This window comes from Apostichopus japonicus, chromosome 3 (assembly GCF_037975245.1).
Source record: "Apostichopus japonicus isolate 1M-3 chromosome 3, ASM3797524v1, whole genome shotgun sequence".
NCBI lineage: Eukaryota > Metazoa > Echinodermata > Holothuroidea > Aspidochirotida > Stichopodidae > Apostichopus > Apostichopus japonicus.
In genome coordinates this window covers 13,681,686-13,703,565 of record NC_092563.1, presented here as the reverse complement: position 1 = coordinate 13,703,565, position 21,880 = coordinate 13,681,686, and the positions used below count along the sequence as shown (strand labels likewise).

The 21,880-nt window shown below is 37.1% G+C and overlaps 1 protein-coding gene across 1 annotated transcript; it reads left to right on the top strand.

The window, feature by feature from the left end:
• The first annotated feature begins 5,686 nt into the window (after positions 1 to 5,686).
• Positions 5,687 to 20,720, top strand: LOC139963840 (uncharacterized). Its single transcript, XM_071965032.1, has 14 exons — positions 5,687 to 6,052; positions 8,295 to 8,530; positions 8,896 to 9,074; positions 10,156 to 10,247; positions 11,301 to 11,575; positions 12,547 to 12,708; positions 14,515 to 14,555; positions 15,179 to 15,270; positions 16,184 to 16,448; positions 16,890 to 17,164; positions 17,787 to 18,175; positions 18,354 to 18,468; positions 19,261 to 19,435; positions 19,778 to 20,720. The coding sequence occupies exons 1-14, from the start codon at positions 5,912 to 5,914 to the stop codon at positions 19,963 to 19,965; spliced, it is 2,625 nt and encodes an 874-aa protein (XP_071821133.1). The 5' UTR covers positions 5,687 to 5,911; the 3' UTR covers positions 19,966 to 20,720.
• The last annotated feature ends 1,160 nt before the right edge of the window (positions 20,721 to 21,880 follow it).

Below are 21,880 nucleotides of genomic sequence, written 5' to 3'. Positions count from 1 at the left end.
AAGAATACTGAATCGCACATTCTACTTTGAGGCAGCCCGTTTGTATGCATATTAATGATGTAATTTACAAAATATTTTCAGTATGCATAGGTATGTACACACATTGCTACCGTTGTTTAGTTTTAGACTACGGGATACATACTTTGTAATCGTAAAGACTCAGTACCTTGTTACTCCACAGCTCTCCGTATACGCTTAGTGTTAATGTAAGTTTACTCCAAGCTTGAAATCGTGATCTTGTTATAATCTCGGCGTATCGTCTAAGATCATGCGTAAAACAGTAGACACAGTTGATCGCAAACGAAATTTTAACCAAAATCATGTGTAACATGAATATATATATATATATGTTTTTCATTTATATATATATATATATATATATATATATATATATATATATATATACATATATATTCCATTCGATTGATGTGCAAATGGAAGGTTTATTCATGTTTCGTCATTATTGTAGTTAATGTTTTTCAAATCGCCCAATGTGTGTCGTGAAATATCAAGGCAATACCAGTTGTATGCTTTTAAGAGTTTGTTTGATAAAATCATTTATTAATGTCTTTAAAATTGATCGGAAAGAACAAGATGTCTCGATCCCCCATGCGACAGTGAAAATTCACGGTGAATATATATATATATATATGTATCATATATATAAATATATATATATATATATATGTATCATATATATATATATACATATATATATATATATATATATATATATATAAATATATATATATATATATAAATATATATATTTATATATATACATGTATATATTCCTTATCCATGTGAATCGTGATACACACTTGACGTAGTAACAACATTACGATCACATGGTTACAGTCTCCATGTACGAGGACTGGGGTTGATAGTGGGTCAAGTTGATTGGTTTTTTACGTGTCCATATAGGCTCTATCTTTCATGACTCTTCCACATCATGACTAAGAGTGGTATCACGGATTTTGTTGAAATGAATCTCTACCCATAATTGGAAGGAAAGTACTTATATAATATGAATCTTGAAAGGGGAAAAGACATAAAAAAGGTGTTCTGTATCCTATTGTGTGTTTACGCTAACTGACTCTAGGCGCGTGTATACCTGCAAAGCAAACGGCACGTTCTAATATTGGAACAAGATATGGCCAATAGTGACAAATATTTTCTTGAATAAGAGCTTATCTGTTTACATAATATGTAAAAACAAAATAACAAAGGACACACGATAAGTTAGTCAATTAAAGGTGGTAAAGTTTAACACAGACCGACACCAAAGATAAGGTTAATCACTGATATATTGTCTTATACTGTTGCGTTCTGTGATGAAAGAAAAGGGAAAAACCAACACTATCGTCCTGTTATTAGGGATTAGAATGCATTTGCATTACAATGACATGTACAATATATAATCTACGGTATCCTTTCAAAGAAACCGCGATACCGCATATAACATGGTCATAATATTAGTCACAATGGTCTCGGGCTTGGGCTGGGGCTGGCGTTGGGGCTTGGAGCTGGGGCTGGGTATGAGAGTGTGTCATAACAGTGGACTTCGTCATGACTCTATCGATTTTTTTTTATAGGAAGCAGTGATAATCACGTGCTTACAGTCACTATGTCAGGGTACTGGAGCTAATGGTGTATCAGTTCTGTTAACTATTTTTTCCCTCCTTTTTATTCGTGAGACATTTCTTGAAAAGCATAAGTCAGTTTACTTTCCAGTCTCCGAATGAAACGAAATGAATTTGCAAACGGAATTCTGGGATTGGAAAACATAACAATGTTTGCATTCTATCCGCGAGAATCCAGGCCATAGAATGTCACTCAGCTACACTGCTCAGTAAGACAAGAAGCCAAATCGACTCCATTCTCAGTCACATGACCAGGTATACATGTTGATCATTATACAAATAATGAATGGTTATGAGTGCAATAGTGCAAATATTTCATGAGTTGAAAGATGGAATGTTCCATTCAACGAGACGCAGCCGACTTGAATGGAACAAATTACATCTTTCAACGACTGAAATATTTGCACTATTGAACGAATGGAAACCATTCATTATTTGTTTCATACAACATATTATATTAAGATGAGTAAAATGCACTCATGCAACAGATTGTTTTGAACAGACAGGTTTCTCCGCTCTCTTACCATTGAAAAAAGTTCTACCAAAAAAGTATAACCAATGGTTCTATTTCATAGAGTGGAATAGAGCGGATTTTGCATGCAATCAACGAGCAATTGACCAATCAAATGACCAGAATACAATTAGGTGTTGTATAAACAATGCTACTTCATGTTCGTCATTTCTGTAACGTTTTATTTTTGTTGCGGCCACGTTATTACCCCATAGAACCAACATCCCATCCACCTCTTTTACCCCGTCAGAGCCATGACAGAAAGGCTCTCCCATATACCGCACAAATAACTGACTAGCACAGATAGTAGAATTAACCAATGGCCGAGGCTTGTCGTTAGCGAGGTTAACTTCAACCATACAGTGTGTCAGCTTTGTTGAATGATACTATACTTAAAATGGTTGTCAAAGTCTACTCGAAATTGTATGGTTGTCGAACCATTGTTCACGAATTATGAATATTAAAGAATATATTGTCTCTGAGTGCAAATGTTATCCCAGAGGTAAAAAACAAAACAAGCTAAATTAATGCTTTTAAGTTAATAGATTTAACCCAGTGGTAGAGATAATTTTCTTGCGAGGTTTATTTACTACCGTTGTTTGTTCCTTGTTACTATATTGCTAATTATATTTGTCAACGTCAGACTAAAAAAGTCGTCAAAACCAGAATCACGAAGAAGAAAAAAATTTAAAAAGGGGAGAGGGACCCACATAAAACTGTCTTTACTTTGAAACTACAATTTCGGTTTATCTTGAAGATAAACGAGGATGCGGATCTGAGTTCAGACTTTGATTGACTTCGTGTGAACACTGGAACAGTTGGAAGGTAAATGTTCACTATTCAATGACAGGGGTTCAGCACATTAATGACTTGACATAACAATAAACCCAGTCACACAAGTTGTGTTATATAGTATTAATGTTGTCTTAAACTAACAAGACAGTGTACAACATAACAGTAAAAAGTCTTCACCATTCCTTTTAAACACAGTTTGTTTTAACAAATCTTATTCTTATAATGTAATCTTCGTTGTTTTCTTCTAAAATAGATATACACTGTTATTAAACCATCCATTTTTTGTGAGATATTTTCTGCCGTGTCGAACTAGTGGTTACGTCACGATTAATGTTTTGAATTGGTTCTATTGAGATTCGGCATAATTTTAATTTTCATAAAATGAATATGTTTTAATTGATTTTTTGTTGTTGACAATCTCTATATATTACATGGCTTCGTAACCATCTTCACCAATGCTGTTGAAGTGTGTATCTTATATTCGAATCTACGTTGACGTCATAAACATCATCTATATTGCTCCGAAGTTATAGATATGCCATACCACAACAAGAGCTGTGTACGTCCGCATGAAAACGTAACAATTGTGTTACAAATTAGTCGTAAATAGACCTACTGAAGTGACTTGTTTGGTATGTTGTTAGTCACCATCATTCTTTGTTATGATTGGATGTTGAAAATAATGAAATATACCAATTAATTATCAGGAGGATTTAATTAGGGCGTCTAAAATATGTTTGGTGTAACAGGAAAATGGGTTAGGGACAGTGCCGGCACCAGAAATGAAAAAGCGTGTGTAAAGGTGTTATGTTATGTTCACGATATTCCATGTTTCCACAGGCATCCCTTTTCCCGAAGTTTTGGCGGGCCGAAAAAACTAGTTTGGTGACCCTTAAAAAGTATCGTGATATGCGCATTTATCTATCTGTTATGTTGATATATCCTACAAAATGTAGTTCCAACAAGCCTATATGCAAATCACAAGTAGGTATATTTCATGTTTATTCTTGTCTGCGCACCGCAGTAATACGGTCTTCAATCACTCTTGTGACGTAGATTGTACAAGGGGGGGGGGTGGGGACGGCTGTCTTGGCAATCTTCAATCTGACCATCTTCCATGGCCCTGATGTATTTGTTTGGGCAGGAGGACAACGAGTTTCTTCAAATATCATGTATAGAGAGGGAATCTAGAACTCTAGATCGAATATATAGAACTATTTTTTTCTTTTACTTAAGACAGTCATGATATTTCATGTTCAGATCTAAGACAAATTGCGGTCGTATACGATCAACCCTTGAGCTCTTATCCTCCCCGACATGGAATTGATTTTGGTAACATTAAGGGGTATCGACCGTCTGCCTAAACACAATATATATGTAAGATGGTCAGCTCTTACATAAAGTTTCTTTTGTACCATAGTTTTACTTTAGTTTATTAGTGCACTGTGCAGTGCTCACTGTACAGAGGGCTATACATTTGTACAGTATATTTGTATGTTGTCTGTGGCAGCAAAAGGGTGGGATTAACACCTCTTACACTGCTACCTCTTCTGGGTTGCTAAGCAACTATCTTTGTTCTTCCTGGAAATTAGCCCTCACAGGAAATGGGGTCTGTGTGTATATATTTTAGGAACAAAGGAGTTTTGTAAGGGTAAAGGGAGTTAGGCAGTTGGCCATGAGTATCTGAGCAAGACAGTTGCAAAAGAGGAGAAATATAGTTTTAATGCTGGATAGTTTGTTTTAAACCTTAATTTACAAAGTTCAAGTTACAGTAGTCCTTTTTATTTTATGGAAGGAGTGATATTCACCTGACAGTATGGGACACTATTTACTATAAAGGATATTATTTACTTTAAAGAATATTATTTACTTAGAGGATATTATTTTACCATAAAGGATATTCCGGGACACCATTTGTTATAACTGACATTATTTTACTACAAAGGATATTGACATTATTTAACTGAAGGATAGCCTGGGACTCTAATGCTTATTAATTAAAAGATACTATTTTGTTGGGATCGGACATTCATTATACCATTTATTCTGTTCAACTATACTGATGTCGTGGAAGATCCGATGTCGTGGAAGATATGTACTTGATGTCACCAGCAGGCCAACTCACCAGAACAGACTTTTAAATTAAGTGTATTTTCTTATATTTTGGGTGCGCACCTCACGACTCTAAGTTGTTTTATTTAATTCTTTGATTGGGCCCAGATCAGCTGTTTATTGTTTGTTATTCATAATTATAATTTCATTTGATCCAATCCAGTTGAGTTTTCCATTTTTTATGTGTCTTGCTCTGTGTTTGGTCATCACACCAAATCCAGAGTTCTCTGATCAAGAACAATCTTTATTTTCAGTGGCTAACACCCTTACATATAAACCACTAAAAAAAGAACACGTCGATTATCAGTGCATGACTAAACACTAAAAAACTAATAATAATATATCGCAGATCCCAATCAACTGATTGCAAAATTGGGAGCAAAGTTCATGAAGTATGCCGAATGCGGAGGGTGGAAATACCCAAATTTTATTGACCTAAAAGCCTATAATTACATTTGATAACCTGGGATATTTACCTCGAAAAAAAAAGAGCCTCCAGCTTGAAGTGGCGTCTGATAAAAAACGATATGAAACATCGTCAAGGTTTGACGAGGTCCTGGATTGTTAGAATACTGGAAAGAGCAAACGCTCTTATCATTTCTGTGCAGTTAAAAAGTATACGATATAATAGATTTCAAAAAAAAATCCTTTAGCAATGCAGCCATCTGTTTGTGTAAATAAAGCAGAGTCGCCATCAGTTAGCCCTTAATCCTTATGTCGGAAGTTTTACTATAAATATGGGGAAAGCTTCCGATTAACCTTCAAACTTCAACTCGATGTTCATATCATCAACGTCAAATTATTTTCATCATTCTAAGAAAGGAGCCAAAATTAACGTCAGAGAAACAAGATGTCTGCTCCTTGGGTCATCCTGTTACTTGCGCTTTCAGTTTCGATCGGTGAGACAGAGGCATCTCATTTCAGAGGAGGTCTCATTACCTGGCGACCTGTCGACCCTATACCAAGTAGTCATCAAAGCAACATTCCACAGGTAAATGAATTTGTTAATTTGTTTTAATTACGTCGTCTGCCCTTTATGTTTTTTAGTTTTTCTTCTATACGTTATGTTGTAAGCGTTATCATTTGCTGGTTGGATAAATACCTAACCATCGTTTTGCTTTAAATATTTCCACTTTTCTTTGCACGGGCCCATGCACTAGAATAAGTATATTCATGGTGGTAGTAGCGACGGAGGGATTCGCTTGGGGTAGTACAGAGAGAGAGAGGGGGGGGGGAGGGGTAACGTTCCAGTAACTGTACTTTTCTAGTGCATAGAGATAAATAGTTGGCATGTGCCCGTACTTTTGATAAGAACTAACAGCGGGAACGACTGACTTAAAATGAGCAAAGTGATTCGATTACCATTTTTATTTTGCTTCAGTGTAAATAAGTTTTGTTAGCAAGTTAGAAAGTAATGTAGTCTATGTTATGTTTTTCAAAGCAGAATGTATATGCTCGGTCAATACCTGTTGTGATATACCGTATAAAGGGGAAAAAGGTTACTTAGTCCAGTGGCGGCAAAAAGAAAAGGAATGGTGGTCGCCCCTACCAACATAATGCTTGTCTCCCCCGGTTTCTGTCCAGTCGGCTGCGATAAAACAAAATTGACCCTCCCTTACTTCCAAAGTTCCATTATTTAAGTTATATATTATGCTTGTCATTTAGCCTCTGAGGCAGATCCTGCTAGGACCGAAACGTGAGGGAAACTTACTTGTACACATTCTCTTACATAGGCTCATTAGTGGATAAACAGTTTAATAACAGTTATGTTTTATTTTAGTATATTATGCTAACAAAATGCTAAACTTCGGAAAGGTTTGCCCCCTAATCCCACACAGGGGCTTTGAATACATTCCAATGAAATTTAATTACACATTGCTACAAAAGAACCGTCTGCACTGCACCGGGATTGGACTACCTTCCACATAACTTATTAAATTCATCTTTCTGACATGTTCTTTTGCGCTTTAAAGTTGCTCCGAAAAAAACCCCGCAAAACACAATCAATTCCATACATATTGAATTTTATATCTCTCGCACATACTACTTGCTACGAGAGAACAACGAAGATCTGAACACTTGAGCTTCCTGGGACTCGCCTTCTGTACCCTCACTAGCCTCATTCCAGAGAGCTGTAGGTGTAATTAATCTCTCTGAAATGTTCTGTTGCGCTCAAAAATCGCGGCAAAACGAACAAGATTTAAGTACAGTGCTGCAACTTCTGACTGGGCTCTCATTCAATAACTGTGTACAGATGCTATTATAAAGCAAGTTGCCGCTTTTGGTTGGTTTACTTTTAGAAACCATTTATCAGCTTGTCACTACAGTCGGTCGCAAAAAGCGGAGTCGATCTTGAATTCGATCAGTATCCCTCTCGACAAATGGTGAATGTAAGACCCTGGTTATATGACGTTTATATTTTGCAACAATTTTGAATGTAATGTCGATATGAAAATTTTCATAAAATAAAATTTGATTAACCGATGATGCGTGGGTTGGAAATAGAACATGTTCACTAGCCCACTAACCTCCTCGTGATGTGCACTCTATACAGTGCGTTTTTTCACTACCACCCCCCCCCTCCTTCCCCAACTGTCGAAACGGCTCTCTTAATGTTGATTGCATTATAGGTATCGTTCATTTAAAAAAATCTTGCTCTTCGGGTGGGCAAAGGAGCCGGGTTTATATATGGCTTTGAAACTATTGCTCCGTTTACGTTAGACCATGATCGTGACAATGAACCCTACGCTCGGGATCCGATTGTTTTGTCGTGTAAACGTGGATCAGGCCCCAAGGTTGTTACCCCGCGATAGGCTAGGATCGAGAAAGGATCAAATCCCTCCGTCGGTGTTCGATTTGTTATGTAGACGTAGCTCGGTGTTGACCCGAGATCAGCGGTGACTTTTAATTTCCGTTGATGTTTGTTATGCGTTTTATTTGACACAATTTACAGTACATGCACGTGACACGACTTACAGTTTTGCGTCTTTCTTTCTATAAAGCAATGCTCAATTTCCAGTTCGGTGATCACAATCGAGAGGTGAGATACCAAGCACGTGGTCCAATGTAAACGCGTTGAAAAGGTTCAACATCTATTTACCTTGTTCTGATGCTGAACACAAAGCGAGGGGAATCCATACTGTACACGCGGCATCTTTGCTAGAACTAAAGAAACAGGGACCTTTCAAACATGCCTTGAAACATTCCTTTGAACATTTTCAATTTCCCAATAGATTGAAATATCCTACCGAATGTCATGGCGACGTAGTTGGGGAAGTCAACATAATTGTACGGATGAACACATTGCTGGAGGCAATCTGCTTGATGGAGAAGGATCCTTGCAATGCAATTGCTATGGACTGAATCAACAGCTCTCCTATGTTTGCACGGATTTTAGTGAGACGGAAGACTGGACCAGTGGCGTTAGCTCTGGCTTTTATCAACCAAATATTCCCAATTTCCAAGTTTGGTAAGTTCTCCGACCTCTTGTTCTCTCTCACCAACTCAAGGTGAATGTCATACAAAAAATTGCGAACTAATTAACACTTTCACTTCTGTATCGAGGGTATAATGTCTACAAACAGTAGCAGAGGCGTTGATATAAGATGAGGTACGACGGAATTTAAGTTAGTCTCGAGGATGTAGACTGAAGCCAATCCACCTTCACCCTCATCCTTCCCAACCTCGCATCCCTTCCCGACCAACCTCATCACCATTTCATCACCACAACAACAGTGCTTCCGTCTCAAAGGCCATTAATAACATTGATATATACAACACACAACAAAAACATCCGTCAAAGCAGGACTGTCGTCTCATGTTGTTCTTTCTCAGGTTTTCTGGATGCTGTTGGATAAATTTAATGAACTACGCAGGTGGGGATTGGTTTTTAATGGCGGCGATTGACTTGAGTGTTCGTAATGACACCGGTCGTATTAACTCATCACCGACAACTGCAACACTGCCTATTATACGGTATCACCGAGAATGTCACAACACCATTACTATACCTGGTAAGACCTTAAAGGACTCGTCTCTCTCTCATATTTTCAAAATTATTTTAAAGGAATATTCCTGAGACAGAAAATGTGATGCTGACAAGGAAGACAAAAGTATTCCTCGTTGCTATTGGGCAACCTCATTTTAATGAGTAACTTGCTCTCGGCACTAGATGTTCTGTTTCTGAAGATGTTTCTCCCTTTTTTTCCCATCATTTGATTTCATTATTACACATGTTCTTCAACATCTTCACTTTCTATATATATCTACTTTTGGAATGTTCTCATAGCTGTCTCCAGCAATTTATTTTAACAAAGTGCACATGTTGGTACATCTATCTATTAGCTGACAAGCGCAGCTTTACATATCACAAACTTTTTCTATAGGATATAGACACTAGGCGTATCTGCGTACACTGGTTCTATGATTTAAACGCCACAAATATTCCGGCGACATATAATGTGACCCATGATTAATATTCTACAATTTTAGTTGAAATCCCATCTTAATATAGTGTTCCTATATCTCATGAAGCAAGTGGAACATTGTAGGTGATATGTAATGTCATCATTGCAGATGTTCTTTGAATTGCTTATATTACCTTTTATAACATTTTCGTTAATATTATACTTGAAATGTGATACAATTTTTTATTGGGGGGGGGGGGGCGGGGGGAGACTTTTGTTAGCTATCGATGTTCTTTGCATTTTCTTAATTTAAAAAATATTATTCCAATAATTCGCACATAAAGACGAAAAGCAAAGACAATACAGCTCCATTGCCATGGTGACATCGCTAAATCGAATGTTCCATATATACAGTCATGAAATTTGAAAAGAAAGTCTCAAAGACTCAAAATGCTACGACGATTTGGGTATGACCTAAACATGCAGACAATTCCAGGCAATCTTTACAATTGATTAACACGCTGTTACTGAATTCCTTTACTTATAGTTTCATACCGTATCTGTTTTACGAGCTAACACTTACATCATGACAGTAAAAGCAACCTTTGGTGGCACTACAAAGCTGGCGAATTAACAACATTACAGTAGGATAATTTCATTTCTAATCTTCTCTTTCTACTTATTCCAGTGGCTGATCCGGATGGTGACGACGTCAGGTGTTTCTGGGCAACTAATTGTGGTACTGGTTGCTTTAACCTACCTGGAGCTGTGCTTGATAATGTAAGGCCTTATCCAAAGAGCATAGAAATATGTATATGTTATGAAGCGCCGAAACAAACTCAAATGATATCAATAAATATCAAAGATCACCATGTTAAAATGTACGTCTGCGTATGGGTGTATGTATGGGTGGGTGTATTATGTATGGGTGGGCGTATCTGTGTGTATGTTTGTAAACATTTGAAATTGTAATGAGTTGGAAAATCCAGAACAGCGCAAAGACCTCCGGCCTCCACCGGGAGTCGAACCCGGGCTTCCCGCATGTGGACACCCTAATCAACTAGGCTATGGACGCTGATATACGTACATATATAAATATATATACATATATATGTTATTATTATTATTATCAGTATTTTTATATTTATATTAGTTGAAACGTATCAAATATATGAAATATCAAACATTGCAGTCATCGGAAAAGTTACAAACCAACATTAAGTATACTTGTAGTGTGATGGCTTGCAATTATTGTTAATGTTATTACTAAATACCGTTACTATGTTTGATAAACTGAAACATTGTGTTGTACAAGTTATTGGAAAATTTCATCCAAGCATACTTTAATTTTGATGGTGTGTTAAATTTAAGGAACAGAACGACCGTAGTCTTTCAAAACCTTTTATCATATTTGTATAAGTTTCATTATGTTTAGAACCATTTTTGGCATGTTTTTGTTTTTATTGTGAAGGGAACCATCATAATAAGAATCATAGTAGTATGACCAGAAATTCTACAAGTCTTGTTTATCAAAGGACAAGCTGCATCAACAGAGATGGAAGTCCTTCACTCTTTTGTACTATTCTTGAAATTCTTCAAGATTCTGTCAACTCACAACACATTATCTGTTATATCCTTCTGGTCGTCTTGAAAGCTCTAAATGATTTACATATTTAGCATACTTATGATGTAAGTCGTATACTGACAGAAGTCCTAAGGTACGGTTCCTCGTGTAGTGCTCTGATCGGGAAAAGAACTGCATTTGGTTGTGGACGCATGCCCTATAGAATTTTTGTGACACTCATTTTCTTTCCTGTAACTTTCGTTCAATAGGGAACATGTGTTATCACATGGGATACGACTGGGCTTTCAGTTGGGCTTTACGGTGTTTCTATAGAAATCATGGATTTTGCGACACCAACTTCAACACAACCTCTCAGTTATATACCTCTGCATTTCCTTGTGGATGTGATCAGCAGTTCAGTCTCTTGCTTGGATCAACCTGTCTTTATTCCTCCAACACGGGTCCCGGATTCTTGTGTAGGTATTCCAGAGAACGGCACCTACCATGAACCGATCATCGCTAGGACCAGTTCCGCGAATGTCAGGTAAACAAATAAAGACATTAGTAGATAATGAAAGATACTTCCTTCATGTCAGTCTGTCCGATCAAAATTAATTCCACTAAAATGAAGTCAGTCGACTTCATTTATTTGCGATAATGCATGCTACTGGAAGGCAAAAGGGAACAAGGGGATAGAAGTTGCAACTTTTGACAAAATATTTAAAAATAAAACTTATACCACAACCGAAAAGTTGTTTTCGCCCCTAAAAGTAGAACAATACTTCTTATCATCAAGTTTCATGCATGACAAATAGAAAAAAAACACAGTTTTGATAAGTACTTGATTGATAGAGGTACGTACTCTCTAAATTATTCCGAGATGTTGAGAAGCGTTTCCCTAGATAGTTGAATTATGTGTCAGTGAGATGTTCTCCCTTGAAATTATTATTGCATTGTATTGTATTGTTGAAGTTTCTAAATTATAACTGGTTTACATGATTATAGTTTGTCTGTGTTGTACTTGTCGATTCCAATAATTTCAGACAAAGTTTTTGCTAGAGACATTCATTCTCATTCGTGGTCAGAGATAAAAGTGTTCTCGGTCAGTCGGTCGTGGATGCATGTCCTGTTGATTTGTAAGAAACCAATATTTCAAGTTCTTAATATCCCTTATTTACTGTCGGTCACTGTTTCTGGACTTGTCATAAAAATAATAATATATTAGTATAATATATAACGCATACACACATTTATCTGGTATTACATATGCTAAAAGTTTATACCAAAATAATGGTAATGCAAAGACATATCTATAATGTTGCTGATTTTTATTGCGGGGGGGGGGGGGGGTGTTTATGTTTTTGTTTTGTATTTGAACCTATCCTCGTTCCAACCAACTTTCCACGCCGTTTATGTTCACTTTCATCAGTAAAACTCATGGAGAGAACATTATTTGGTAAGTACTTGTAGTGTTGATTTCAAGTGTATGTACTTATCTTCCTACTTTTCAATCAGCATTACTGAAATAACAACAATATCACCGTCTGGAATGATCAAATCTGAACTCTTACCTTACCCTGACGGCCTGCCTACGGATTACTATATAAATACTACTTGGAACCCGATCACAGTTGGAGAAGAAGAAATCATGTGCTTTAATGCGGAGACAAACCTTGGGTGGGTATATAACTTAAATGTTATCAATTAAAAACAAATTCTTAGATTTTATTTTAGCTCACCAACATTTCTCTCGGTAGACAAATATGTTGAGGAAGAATCCCGAACAATTCTGGCTTACAAGTTTTAAAAGAATTGTCTGGTAGGCCTTAGGCGTTACCTTCAAAACGATAAATAATTTTCCAAACATGTTTTTCAAAATATGAGAACGCTAATGTTGCGTTTGACAGAAACACGATTTTTTAATCGTTTAGGATGGAAATTTCAAATATAGGCTACTTTGAACAGTAACGAATCTTTGCAAATGTAGATTGCGACATAACCCACGCTCCATACAGTTCCTACAGTAATCACAACAAACACCGCATTTGCACACAGACAAACACCACAGATTAATTTCTTCCTTACTTTTCGGTGACTTTTTTATAAATAATATATGTATTAAAAAAATCGTTAAGCCGTCATATACGCAGAGCATCGGTAATTTTATGATTCTGTGTAACAGAAGATAACTTTGAGAAGTAGACTCCTCGTTGTTTATACATTGCGCTGTCCATCTACTATGGGAATGATGTTGGCATGTAGGCTACTCTAACGTTTACAATCGGCCAGTTCTGCGAAGCCTAAGCGTCTCGGTACTAAATTCTACTCTGACATCGATTCCGCCAAGTGTCAGCTTTTGATGTTCCAAATACATTTCAAGCTTCCTTTTACTGTAAAGTTGAATCGTGAAGTTTATTTCAGCGATTTCAAAGAACGATTTAAGAACTGTGGTTTGAGTGTGAGAGTGTATTATATGCAACGCTATGTACGTGACGAAGTGGACATGGTAGGCTGTATACGTACGTTCGCGATGTGTACGTAATATATAGTAAGCAATCACCTGTGCATATACGTACACGCGAGAGAGTATGTGCTGCGGAAATGGGAGTGCTCACTTCGAGTCGCTCGTTTTGCCTTTTTGCCTGCACCACGTCATTCACCAATGCGCTCGAACAAACAGTGCTGTAGGTGAGAAACTGGTGAATTTAAAACCAGATTTCTACAGGAAGAAAATGTCAAATGAGGACAATTTTCACATAGTTAGAAAGAGCAAAACTAGAACTATGAGGACAATGTATCAAAATCTTCACCAGACAATTCCTTTAATTAGTAACAAATAACAAAAACTTGTGAAATGGTCACGTGTGATGAAGGAAAATTTAATGTAAGTTTTCATTATTTCGGTACAAACATACGTTACATTGACACAGTTAGCAGTGCATATATTGCCTACACTATGCTTTGCCATCTACAATATGGAAAGTATTGATCTGAGTTGTTGGGTAATTTTAAACGATAATACAGCAATCTGACTTTTCTGTCTACCAGCTGGAGTCATATTAAATTAATAAAACACAAAACAACAACAAAACAACACAGACGTAATTGCAAAAACAGCGGCCTAAATTGTATCTATTGTTAGAGCCATTTTCATGGGATAGTATCCTTTTGGAATACTTTAAAAAACATTCATCATGTAAAGCATTTCTCATGTAAAGCACTTTAGTCTGAACCAACAAGAGGTCGTAATAAATTTCCTTATAAATCACACAGTAGGTTTTTTTTTCTGTATGGTTAAGAAAATATCTTCACTGATAGTTGTTTGGATGGACGTAGTTTAATTTATTGTGTGGGTTTAGGAAAAGGTTAGTTCAGCATTAGAAATGCTTGGTGAGATTAAGTATATCTAATATCTGATCTGATCTTGCTGCTGTATACCAGATTGGGCTTTCACGTCTTTACTTTACGTCATTTTGCTCTCAGATCCTTCGGTGCACAGACATGTATAACTCTCATTACTGGTAGTAAGTATCTCAAACATTTTTTGGGGAATAAACTGATTCGTAATTAAAACTTTATGGTACCCGTAAATATGTAAAGCCTTACATATCCATTTTTGTTGTTGTAGAAAGTCTTTGGTGTTCATTAATTCTTAATTCTCGTATTTTTATTGCAGTCTAATGTACCCCTTAAATATGTTTGTGTTCGAAAAGTTGATCATAGGTAGTCATCAGTGTCGGTACTAGTTATCGTGGAAATGACTGCATAGTTGTAAGGAAACATAGTGGCGTAGCTAGGATTTCAATGGAACCGGGTCACGACAGAATTTATTTTGAACTACCTTTAGCCTTGCCTTGTGGACACTGGGGACCCCTGCAGTTCAATGGACCACCTATTGCTACGCCTCTGAAGAAGCATATTTTTCTTTTTGTGATCGCAAAAAAGGGATTGAGGTAATTGATAGTTAACTTCAGATCATTATTTGGATGTGCGTAGGTTTTTTGAGCAAGGACAGGGAATCCTAATCACTGTATGGTAAGTAGAGGGCGTGATTGCAAGCAGGTTGAAGGATAAGTGAAAGCATACGGCATATCCCGAATTTCTGAAGTTTAACTATGTTTCACTTTGCTTTCTCCATTCCCTGCAGACCCCCCTCCAGAGATAATTACTATTCGACCAGGCAACGGGGAGCATACGCCACTAGAAGACTTACAAGTGCTCGTACGCTATGACCAGGCGGTAAGCTGTCATTGATTTTTTAGATCCTCCTGCAAGCAGGAACTCGCGAAGAAGCCTCATTAGCTTATCAAAGCCGCAAGCTGACCGAAGTCAGTCCCTTAGATTCATATTTAACGTCCATGATTATGAGTTTTCAATTGTCAACAACTCTGTAACTAGAAGACATACATTCATCTTGGAGTGACTCGAACTGGGGACCTTTTGATTGGAAGGCACCGGCGTTAACCAATGAGCTAACACTTTTTAAACGTCGTCATGGAACGACGTCATTAAACGACGTCGTCATGGAATTCCTATAATCCTTGTTTTTCTCAGTCAGAAAGTTAGGAACATGGAAACAAGGACTTTCCCACACTTCCTCCACGTTTTCATACACAAATAGCAATGCTATTGGCCTAGCTATATGGCCTGCTATATGGCCTGCTATATGGCCTTGCTATATGGCCTGCCATATGGCCTGCTATATGGCCTTGCCGGTCGTGTGGATCAGTAACAAACAATTCCAAACAGTAAAATGATCAATTTTCACTTTTAGATACCTACCTCATAATCCTTAAGAGATTTACAACGCCTATAATGACTGGAACATATACGGCACGAAATAACCTGCAAACAGTAGCCTACAAAGTGTTTACTAAATTCCCTACTTTAATTGCCTATTAGATACATCGATAACGTACAAACCTTTATCTCAGAACATCTAGATAATAAATATGATATGCGAATTGATAAACAAGGAATAACGTTGTCTGTGCTAATTTGAGTCGGAATGTCCCATAATTAACATGATCATGACCATTAACTGAATATTAAACCATTGACTGAGTGATATTTAATATATTCATAGTAACATAATTATTAAAATAAATGTACAAAATGATTAACTTTCCCCCTCTATTTCTTTCAAATTCAGGTTGCTCGACCATCCAGATCTACTATGATATCTCTTCACACCCAAACAGGAAGTAACGTCTATAATGTTGATTCTCAAAATTATCAACAAGTCTCTTTTCCTGGTGACAACACCCTTCAGTTTGTCGTTCCTGCTCAGTATCTGAGTGAGATGACGTCATACTACATCTTAATGGAGTCGGGAGCTGCTAGAACCACGACTTACTGCGGAATAGAGTCTGCAGCCATCGATGATCCAAATCAATTGACGTTTTTCGTCACTCAGGGTAATTTAAAACTTTTCTCTGTTTTTTATACTATTGAACAAATGCTAAATACCTCGATACTCTAAATTCTTCAAACGTCAACCAACAAAGAGTTAGTCATTTTTATGTAAAGCTACTTTCACATCGATCTTAATGGCAATATACATAGAGGAGCGGTTTGATGATACAAAATGGCCACTTGATATAAGCAAGCAGAGTGATTGTAAAACTATCAAAATTTACATAAAATAACGTACGCGTAGTGTTATTCGTTCTTCATGGACATGTGAATTATACAAAACTATAGTTTTCCCTTAGATGCATTCAGCGCATTGAGAACCTGCACATTGGCAAAATTAATTTTCCATGATCTATACAAACAGATTTAAGATGTCGGATATCAATTGTTATCTATCGATCGGATATTTATTCAATACCGTGCTCTGTCATGTCATTTTATAGTCCCAACTACAACTGCCAGTCCAAACGTCACTAATAAAACTGCTACCATGACACCTACGCCGAATGACGATGATGAGTTTGGTGACGAAATTGTCCTCCGCTGTGGCCCAACATCTTTTCAGATCGACATCCCACGAAAGCTGGTTGAAGATTCATTTGAGACTACCGGGCTTTATCTCCTGGGAGGTGCTGGGAATCCAGGCTGCATGAGCTTTGACAATCATCAGTACATCAGTCTTAACAGCTCACTAACCGGCTGTGGTAACCAATACACGGTATGAAATAACATCTATCTTTTAGAATATTGTCGATTGAGGTGGCTCATGTATTCCTGCATATTTGCATTAAAAAGTACCGGTAAGGATGAAAGAGTAATTATCAACACAAACATTGTCAGTTATCTCCGGTACACTGAAAATTTCAATCACTATCACCCCTCCCTCACCCCCTCCCCTTTACACAAACTCACACTCCCTTCAATTCACGCGAGAATACATAGGCTACACACATTCTAACGTTTACAGGTACAGACATTGTATATTAAATTACACACTTCAAGTCGGAATTAATAAATACATTTCAAATTTTAAGTTAATTGCTTTTTACCTGTCTGCCTGATTTGCATAAACTTTACTGCTCATCACAATTTGATTGAAAGAATGAAAGAAAATACGAAACGACGACAGAAGAGATAATGTCATAAAGTAGAGAACGTTCGAGGAGATACATTTGACTTGGGCTCATGTTTGTCTTTGTAATGTCACGTTTAATTAATTAACAACATCATCGGCACTGACGTGATTAGCATTTTCCAAAATTAAATGTCATGCTGTCTTTTGTTTATTTCTTTCTCTTTCTTTCTTTTAATTTTTCTTCTTCGTTTCTTTTGCTTAAAAGGATAACTCAACACACAGTTTTTACTCTAATACTGTCGTAAATCATGACAACAATACCAACATGATCGTGGAGTACCTAAGCTTGCAGATTCCGTTTACCTGTGAGTACGACCGATCCAAGAAACTCCTTTCACACTTTGTGACTATCAGCGAGTACATCGTGAAACGTGAGAAAGGAAGCTTTGTCTACGACTTCGCTATGTATACGGATATCTCGTACACGGTTAGATACAACACGTATCCCGTAGAGGCACATCTTGGTACAAACTTATTCTTTCGATCGGAGCTACTTCGAGCCGCTGATAATTTAGAAATCCACCTGCGTAGCTGTCGTGCGACGCCCTCTCCTAACTACGAAGATTATCTCGTTTACGAATTTATTAGAGACGGGTAAGTAAGCTCATAGTTAGTCATATCAGAAGCTACACTTGAAACTGAGGAATTAAAATGTTTGTGAATACCAATAAGACAGATGAAAGCTGAACAAGTAGAAAATACCAATTTATCATGAAAGTTATCGTTTAGTTGCCAAAGCGTCAATAATTTGATTTTAATTCTCTTTTCACAGATGCGGTGCTAATAACGCCGCGGTGAGAGTGCTAACACTACAAACTCCGAAACAGGCGGATTTTGAAATCTCAAGCTTTAGGTTTAGACGAGACATTGGAAATGAATATTCACAGGTAAGATTTGTTGTGCAAAGTAAACAAAAATTTATACGAAAACGTTATCGCAACGGTCGCCTCGTCGGGATTGGCATGCTTACCATGAGAAACTAGCCTGAAAGGGCATTAAAACTAGAACATTGTCTTGTGTTGATATTTTTGCCATTGTTTAATTCAGTAGTATAACATGCAGCATGAGCTAAAGTTGTGCATGCATCCTACCTTTGTTTCTCTTTTCAAAATTTCATTGTGCCAATAACCATTGTTACGTCACTGGATTTTAGTATCAGCTTTGGTAAGAATCTGCTGCCTTATCAACGACTTGGCAACACTAAATTCTATCCCAGAAGCTAATCAAATAAAGATCTGTCAGGCATATTGAAATTTGGTCAGTAGTGTCCATATGTCATATTTTGAATAAAAGTCAATATGAGAATTCAGAACTCTATCACATAAACTGATGTCTCCGTTACTTTCTTGTTTGACTTTCATGCGTACTATTTTATAGTTGAAAGCCTTAACATTCAGGCTAACTGAATAAGTTTTACACTAAAGCGAGAATCATGACAAGTCTCTCCTGACGTAGAAATTAGTTGATGGAAATATCACATCGTCATACAATCATTTTGCTGATATATTGATCACTCCTTGTACTGCATTATACATGCCAATGTTATGACGTTTTAGACGGAGAGTATAGCGGATGGGGAGAGATGTCGTGGTTTATTACTATTAGGAAAATACTACTTTCCATCAAACACTATATAGCTTGTGTAATTGTACTTTGGAATTTTTTTTTTTTGTCATAAGGTTTGGGTTCACTGCGAGGTCATTGTCTGTGACGTAAATGATACATATTCAGAGTGCCGTCGAGGCTGCGAAGAGAGCCGTTATCGTCGATCCATTCATCAATATGATCAGAAAGTAGAACGACTTGTAAGAGGGCCTATTTTACTCGAAGGAATTGACGACAGATCCGAGACTCGTAAGTTATTATCAAATTTAAGTATGCTAATTGAACAATGTGAACGTAAATAAGAAATGAATGTGTAGCAATGTGTACGGCTTGGCTTGCCTATTAAAAGTGGTAATTCTGTGTAAAATGTCAGATTCATAAGCACCAGGAGTGTACTCTGCACAATCATAACACTTCGGTAATACGCCCTCACTGATAGTTATACAAAAGCCAGTTTATAATATTCACACTCCAGAAGTATCACTGTTTTTTAGACCGCTCTACTTGCTTGCGTACACACATAACTTTTCCGATTTGGCTTGATGATGCATTTCAGTTTCAAGATTTTTTTTTTTCGTTTCTGTATTACAGTGAAGGCGGGCGAAGCTAATGGAACACCTCACAACTTTTCATCGGTTTTCACTACTTCCCTCTCCATCGTGGTCGTTGCAATGGTTATCAGTTTGATGATGATTAGCGTGGCATACTATCGTGTCATGCGCAGATTAAATCAACATAGCTACGAGGCGCTGCCAAACTATGCAGGCGTAAACCACTAATGAAAACACTAACGGCTCGGTAGTTTAGTATACGTAAAGCTTTTACGAACGTATGAACAACTCAGTTATACAATAGCCTATTGCTGTCAACAATGTCAAAACATTTGAATTTCTGGTTGTGTGGGTGTACACAGAGATGTCATCGCCTTACATTTCCAAGACACATTTTCGTCTCTGGAATTAGTGGAACCAGCATAATAGCGCATTCTTACACAACGGCTGCAGTAGTTTATTTAGTTTTGCCTTGGTCTGTAACGTCGGCATCATGCTGCATTAGTATCATGTTTGTTCACTGACAGGAAATATTTCCAGTCCCACTTTTAAGTGACATAAAGTAAGAAACAAATGAAGTATAAACTCTCTCAGGCTTAATTAAATATCAATATCCTCTTCCGTCAAAGTATCCATATTGTGTTTAGTTTATTTTAGTTTTGGTTTGGTCTGTAACACTTAAATCGTCGGCATCATGCTTTATTTGTATCCTGTTTGTTAACTGACAGGTGATATTTTCAGACTCATTTTATATGTATATAAAGCAAGAAACGTATGAAACTTGAACTCTTCATAAGGTAATTGTCTAATATGCGCTTTGCCCTCAATCTATCCATACTGTACAATTTCGATAGGGTACTAAACACCAATAAATCTTAAAGCAGAGGCCTTTTGAATATAACAACAGACTTTTTGTTCTTTCTTTGCCCCCTCTTCAAATCGCTTATTTACTTTACGTATTCTACATCATGTGGAATTTATCAATATTGCTCCCATTTCCCAACCCTCTTCCATATGTAAGACAATATAGCCCCATTGCAACATTTAAAGCGTGTTAAGCTTTATAGTATTCAGATAATAGAACAGACATTTGAGAACTGTCTTATTATTAAAAGAAGATTATTAAAAGAAATAACTAGCTGGTCCTTCATCTCTCGGCCCATTCACGTGGCTTTTTTAGATGCTACTAACATATTATTTAACACTTTGTCATTTCGAAGAGATAAGCGTTCTGCAGAAAAAGAACGCCACTATGACGGACATTTACGGAAAATTTGAGAACAATTACTTATAGGTTTGGATGATAATGTTGTTTCGATTTACCTTCCGCCTCATACAAAGCTTAATCTGCATGGACCCTGGCTACTATTCGAACATCTACTACCATGGTATCATATTGCAAACGGTGGTCACTCCTATCATATCATACGCGCTTGTTTACGTGCAAAATCGGCAAGGAGCCCTGTGTAGCTAAGGAACAACGAATCCTGTCGTCTCTTTGTCGTCTTTATGTACATGTGTACTTTATGTACATGCAGTTCGAATGTTTGAAAAATACTCAAAATCGCAATTTTGGAATTGATAATTACAGTTAACATTGGAAAACTTTTACCACTTAGCTAGCAGTAGCACAGCTCGCGTAACTTCACAAGGAATTTGACACCTATGACATTCAAGGAGTACTATAAGAGTTGGGTGCTACAAGGGAGCAAATAACATGACCCTCCGTGGTTGGTAGGTTTCTTTCCATGCGCGTCTCTCCCATTGACGTAGGCGGTCCAGGTTAATGTATACGTCGATGCCGTGAAATAACATTTGCCTCGTCTACAATGAGCCAGACTATGAATAAAAATTGCCAATATTAACGTTCTTAACAAAATGTGTTCTTGAGATCTTCAGATGTCAAACGCTGTCAACCTTACATAAGCTTTGACCTCCAAAAACATACATTAGTTGCACATCACATCACACCACTAATCTATGATGTCATATAGGTCTGAAAAGTTTGTCCATGTTAACAATCCTTAGTTACAGGATTTAAAGTTCGACTGTCGTCATTTGTGACCTCTGTCCTAAATTGACCTGTAAAGTCCACCAAAACAAGGAGGAACTTATGCTAATTATAAGCATGTCTTTGGCGAGG

Excerpts from the sequence above, each read along its gene's own strand:
- LOC139963840 (XM_071965032.1), top strand. The coding sequence starts at position 5,912 with ATGTCTGCTCCTTGGGTCATCCTGTTACTTGCGCTTTCAGTTTCGATC. Across the intron at positions 10,248-11,300 it reads CTGGAGCTGTGCTTGATAAT|GGAACATGTGTTATCACATG; the intron begins GTAAGGCCTTAT and ends TTCGTTCAATAG. Across the intron at positions 18,469-19,260 it reads TTGGAAATGAATATTCACAG|GTTTGGGTTCACTGCGAGGT; the intron begins GTAAGATTTGTT and ends TTTTGTCATAAG.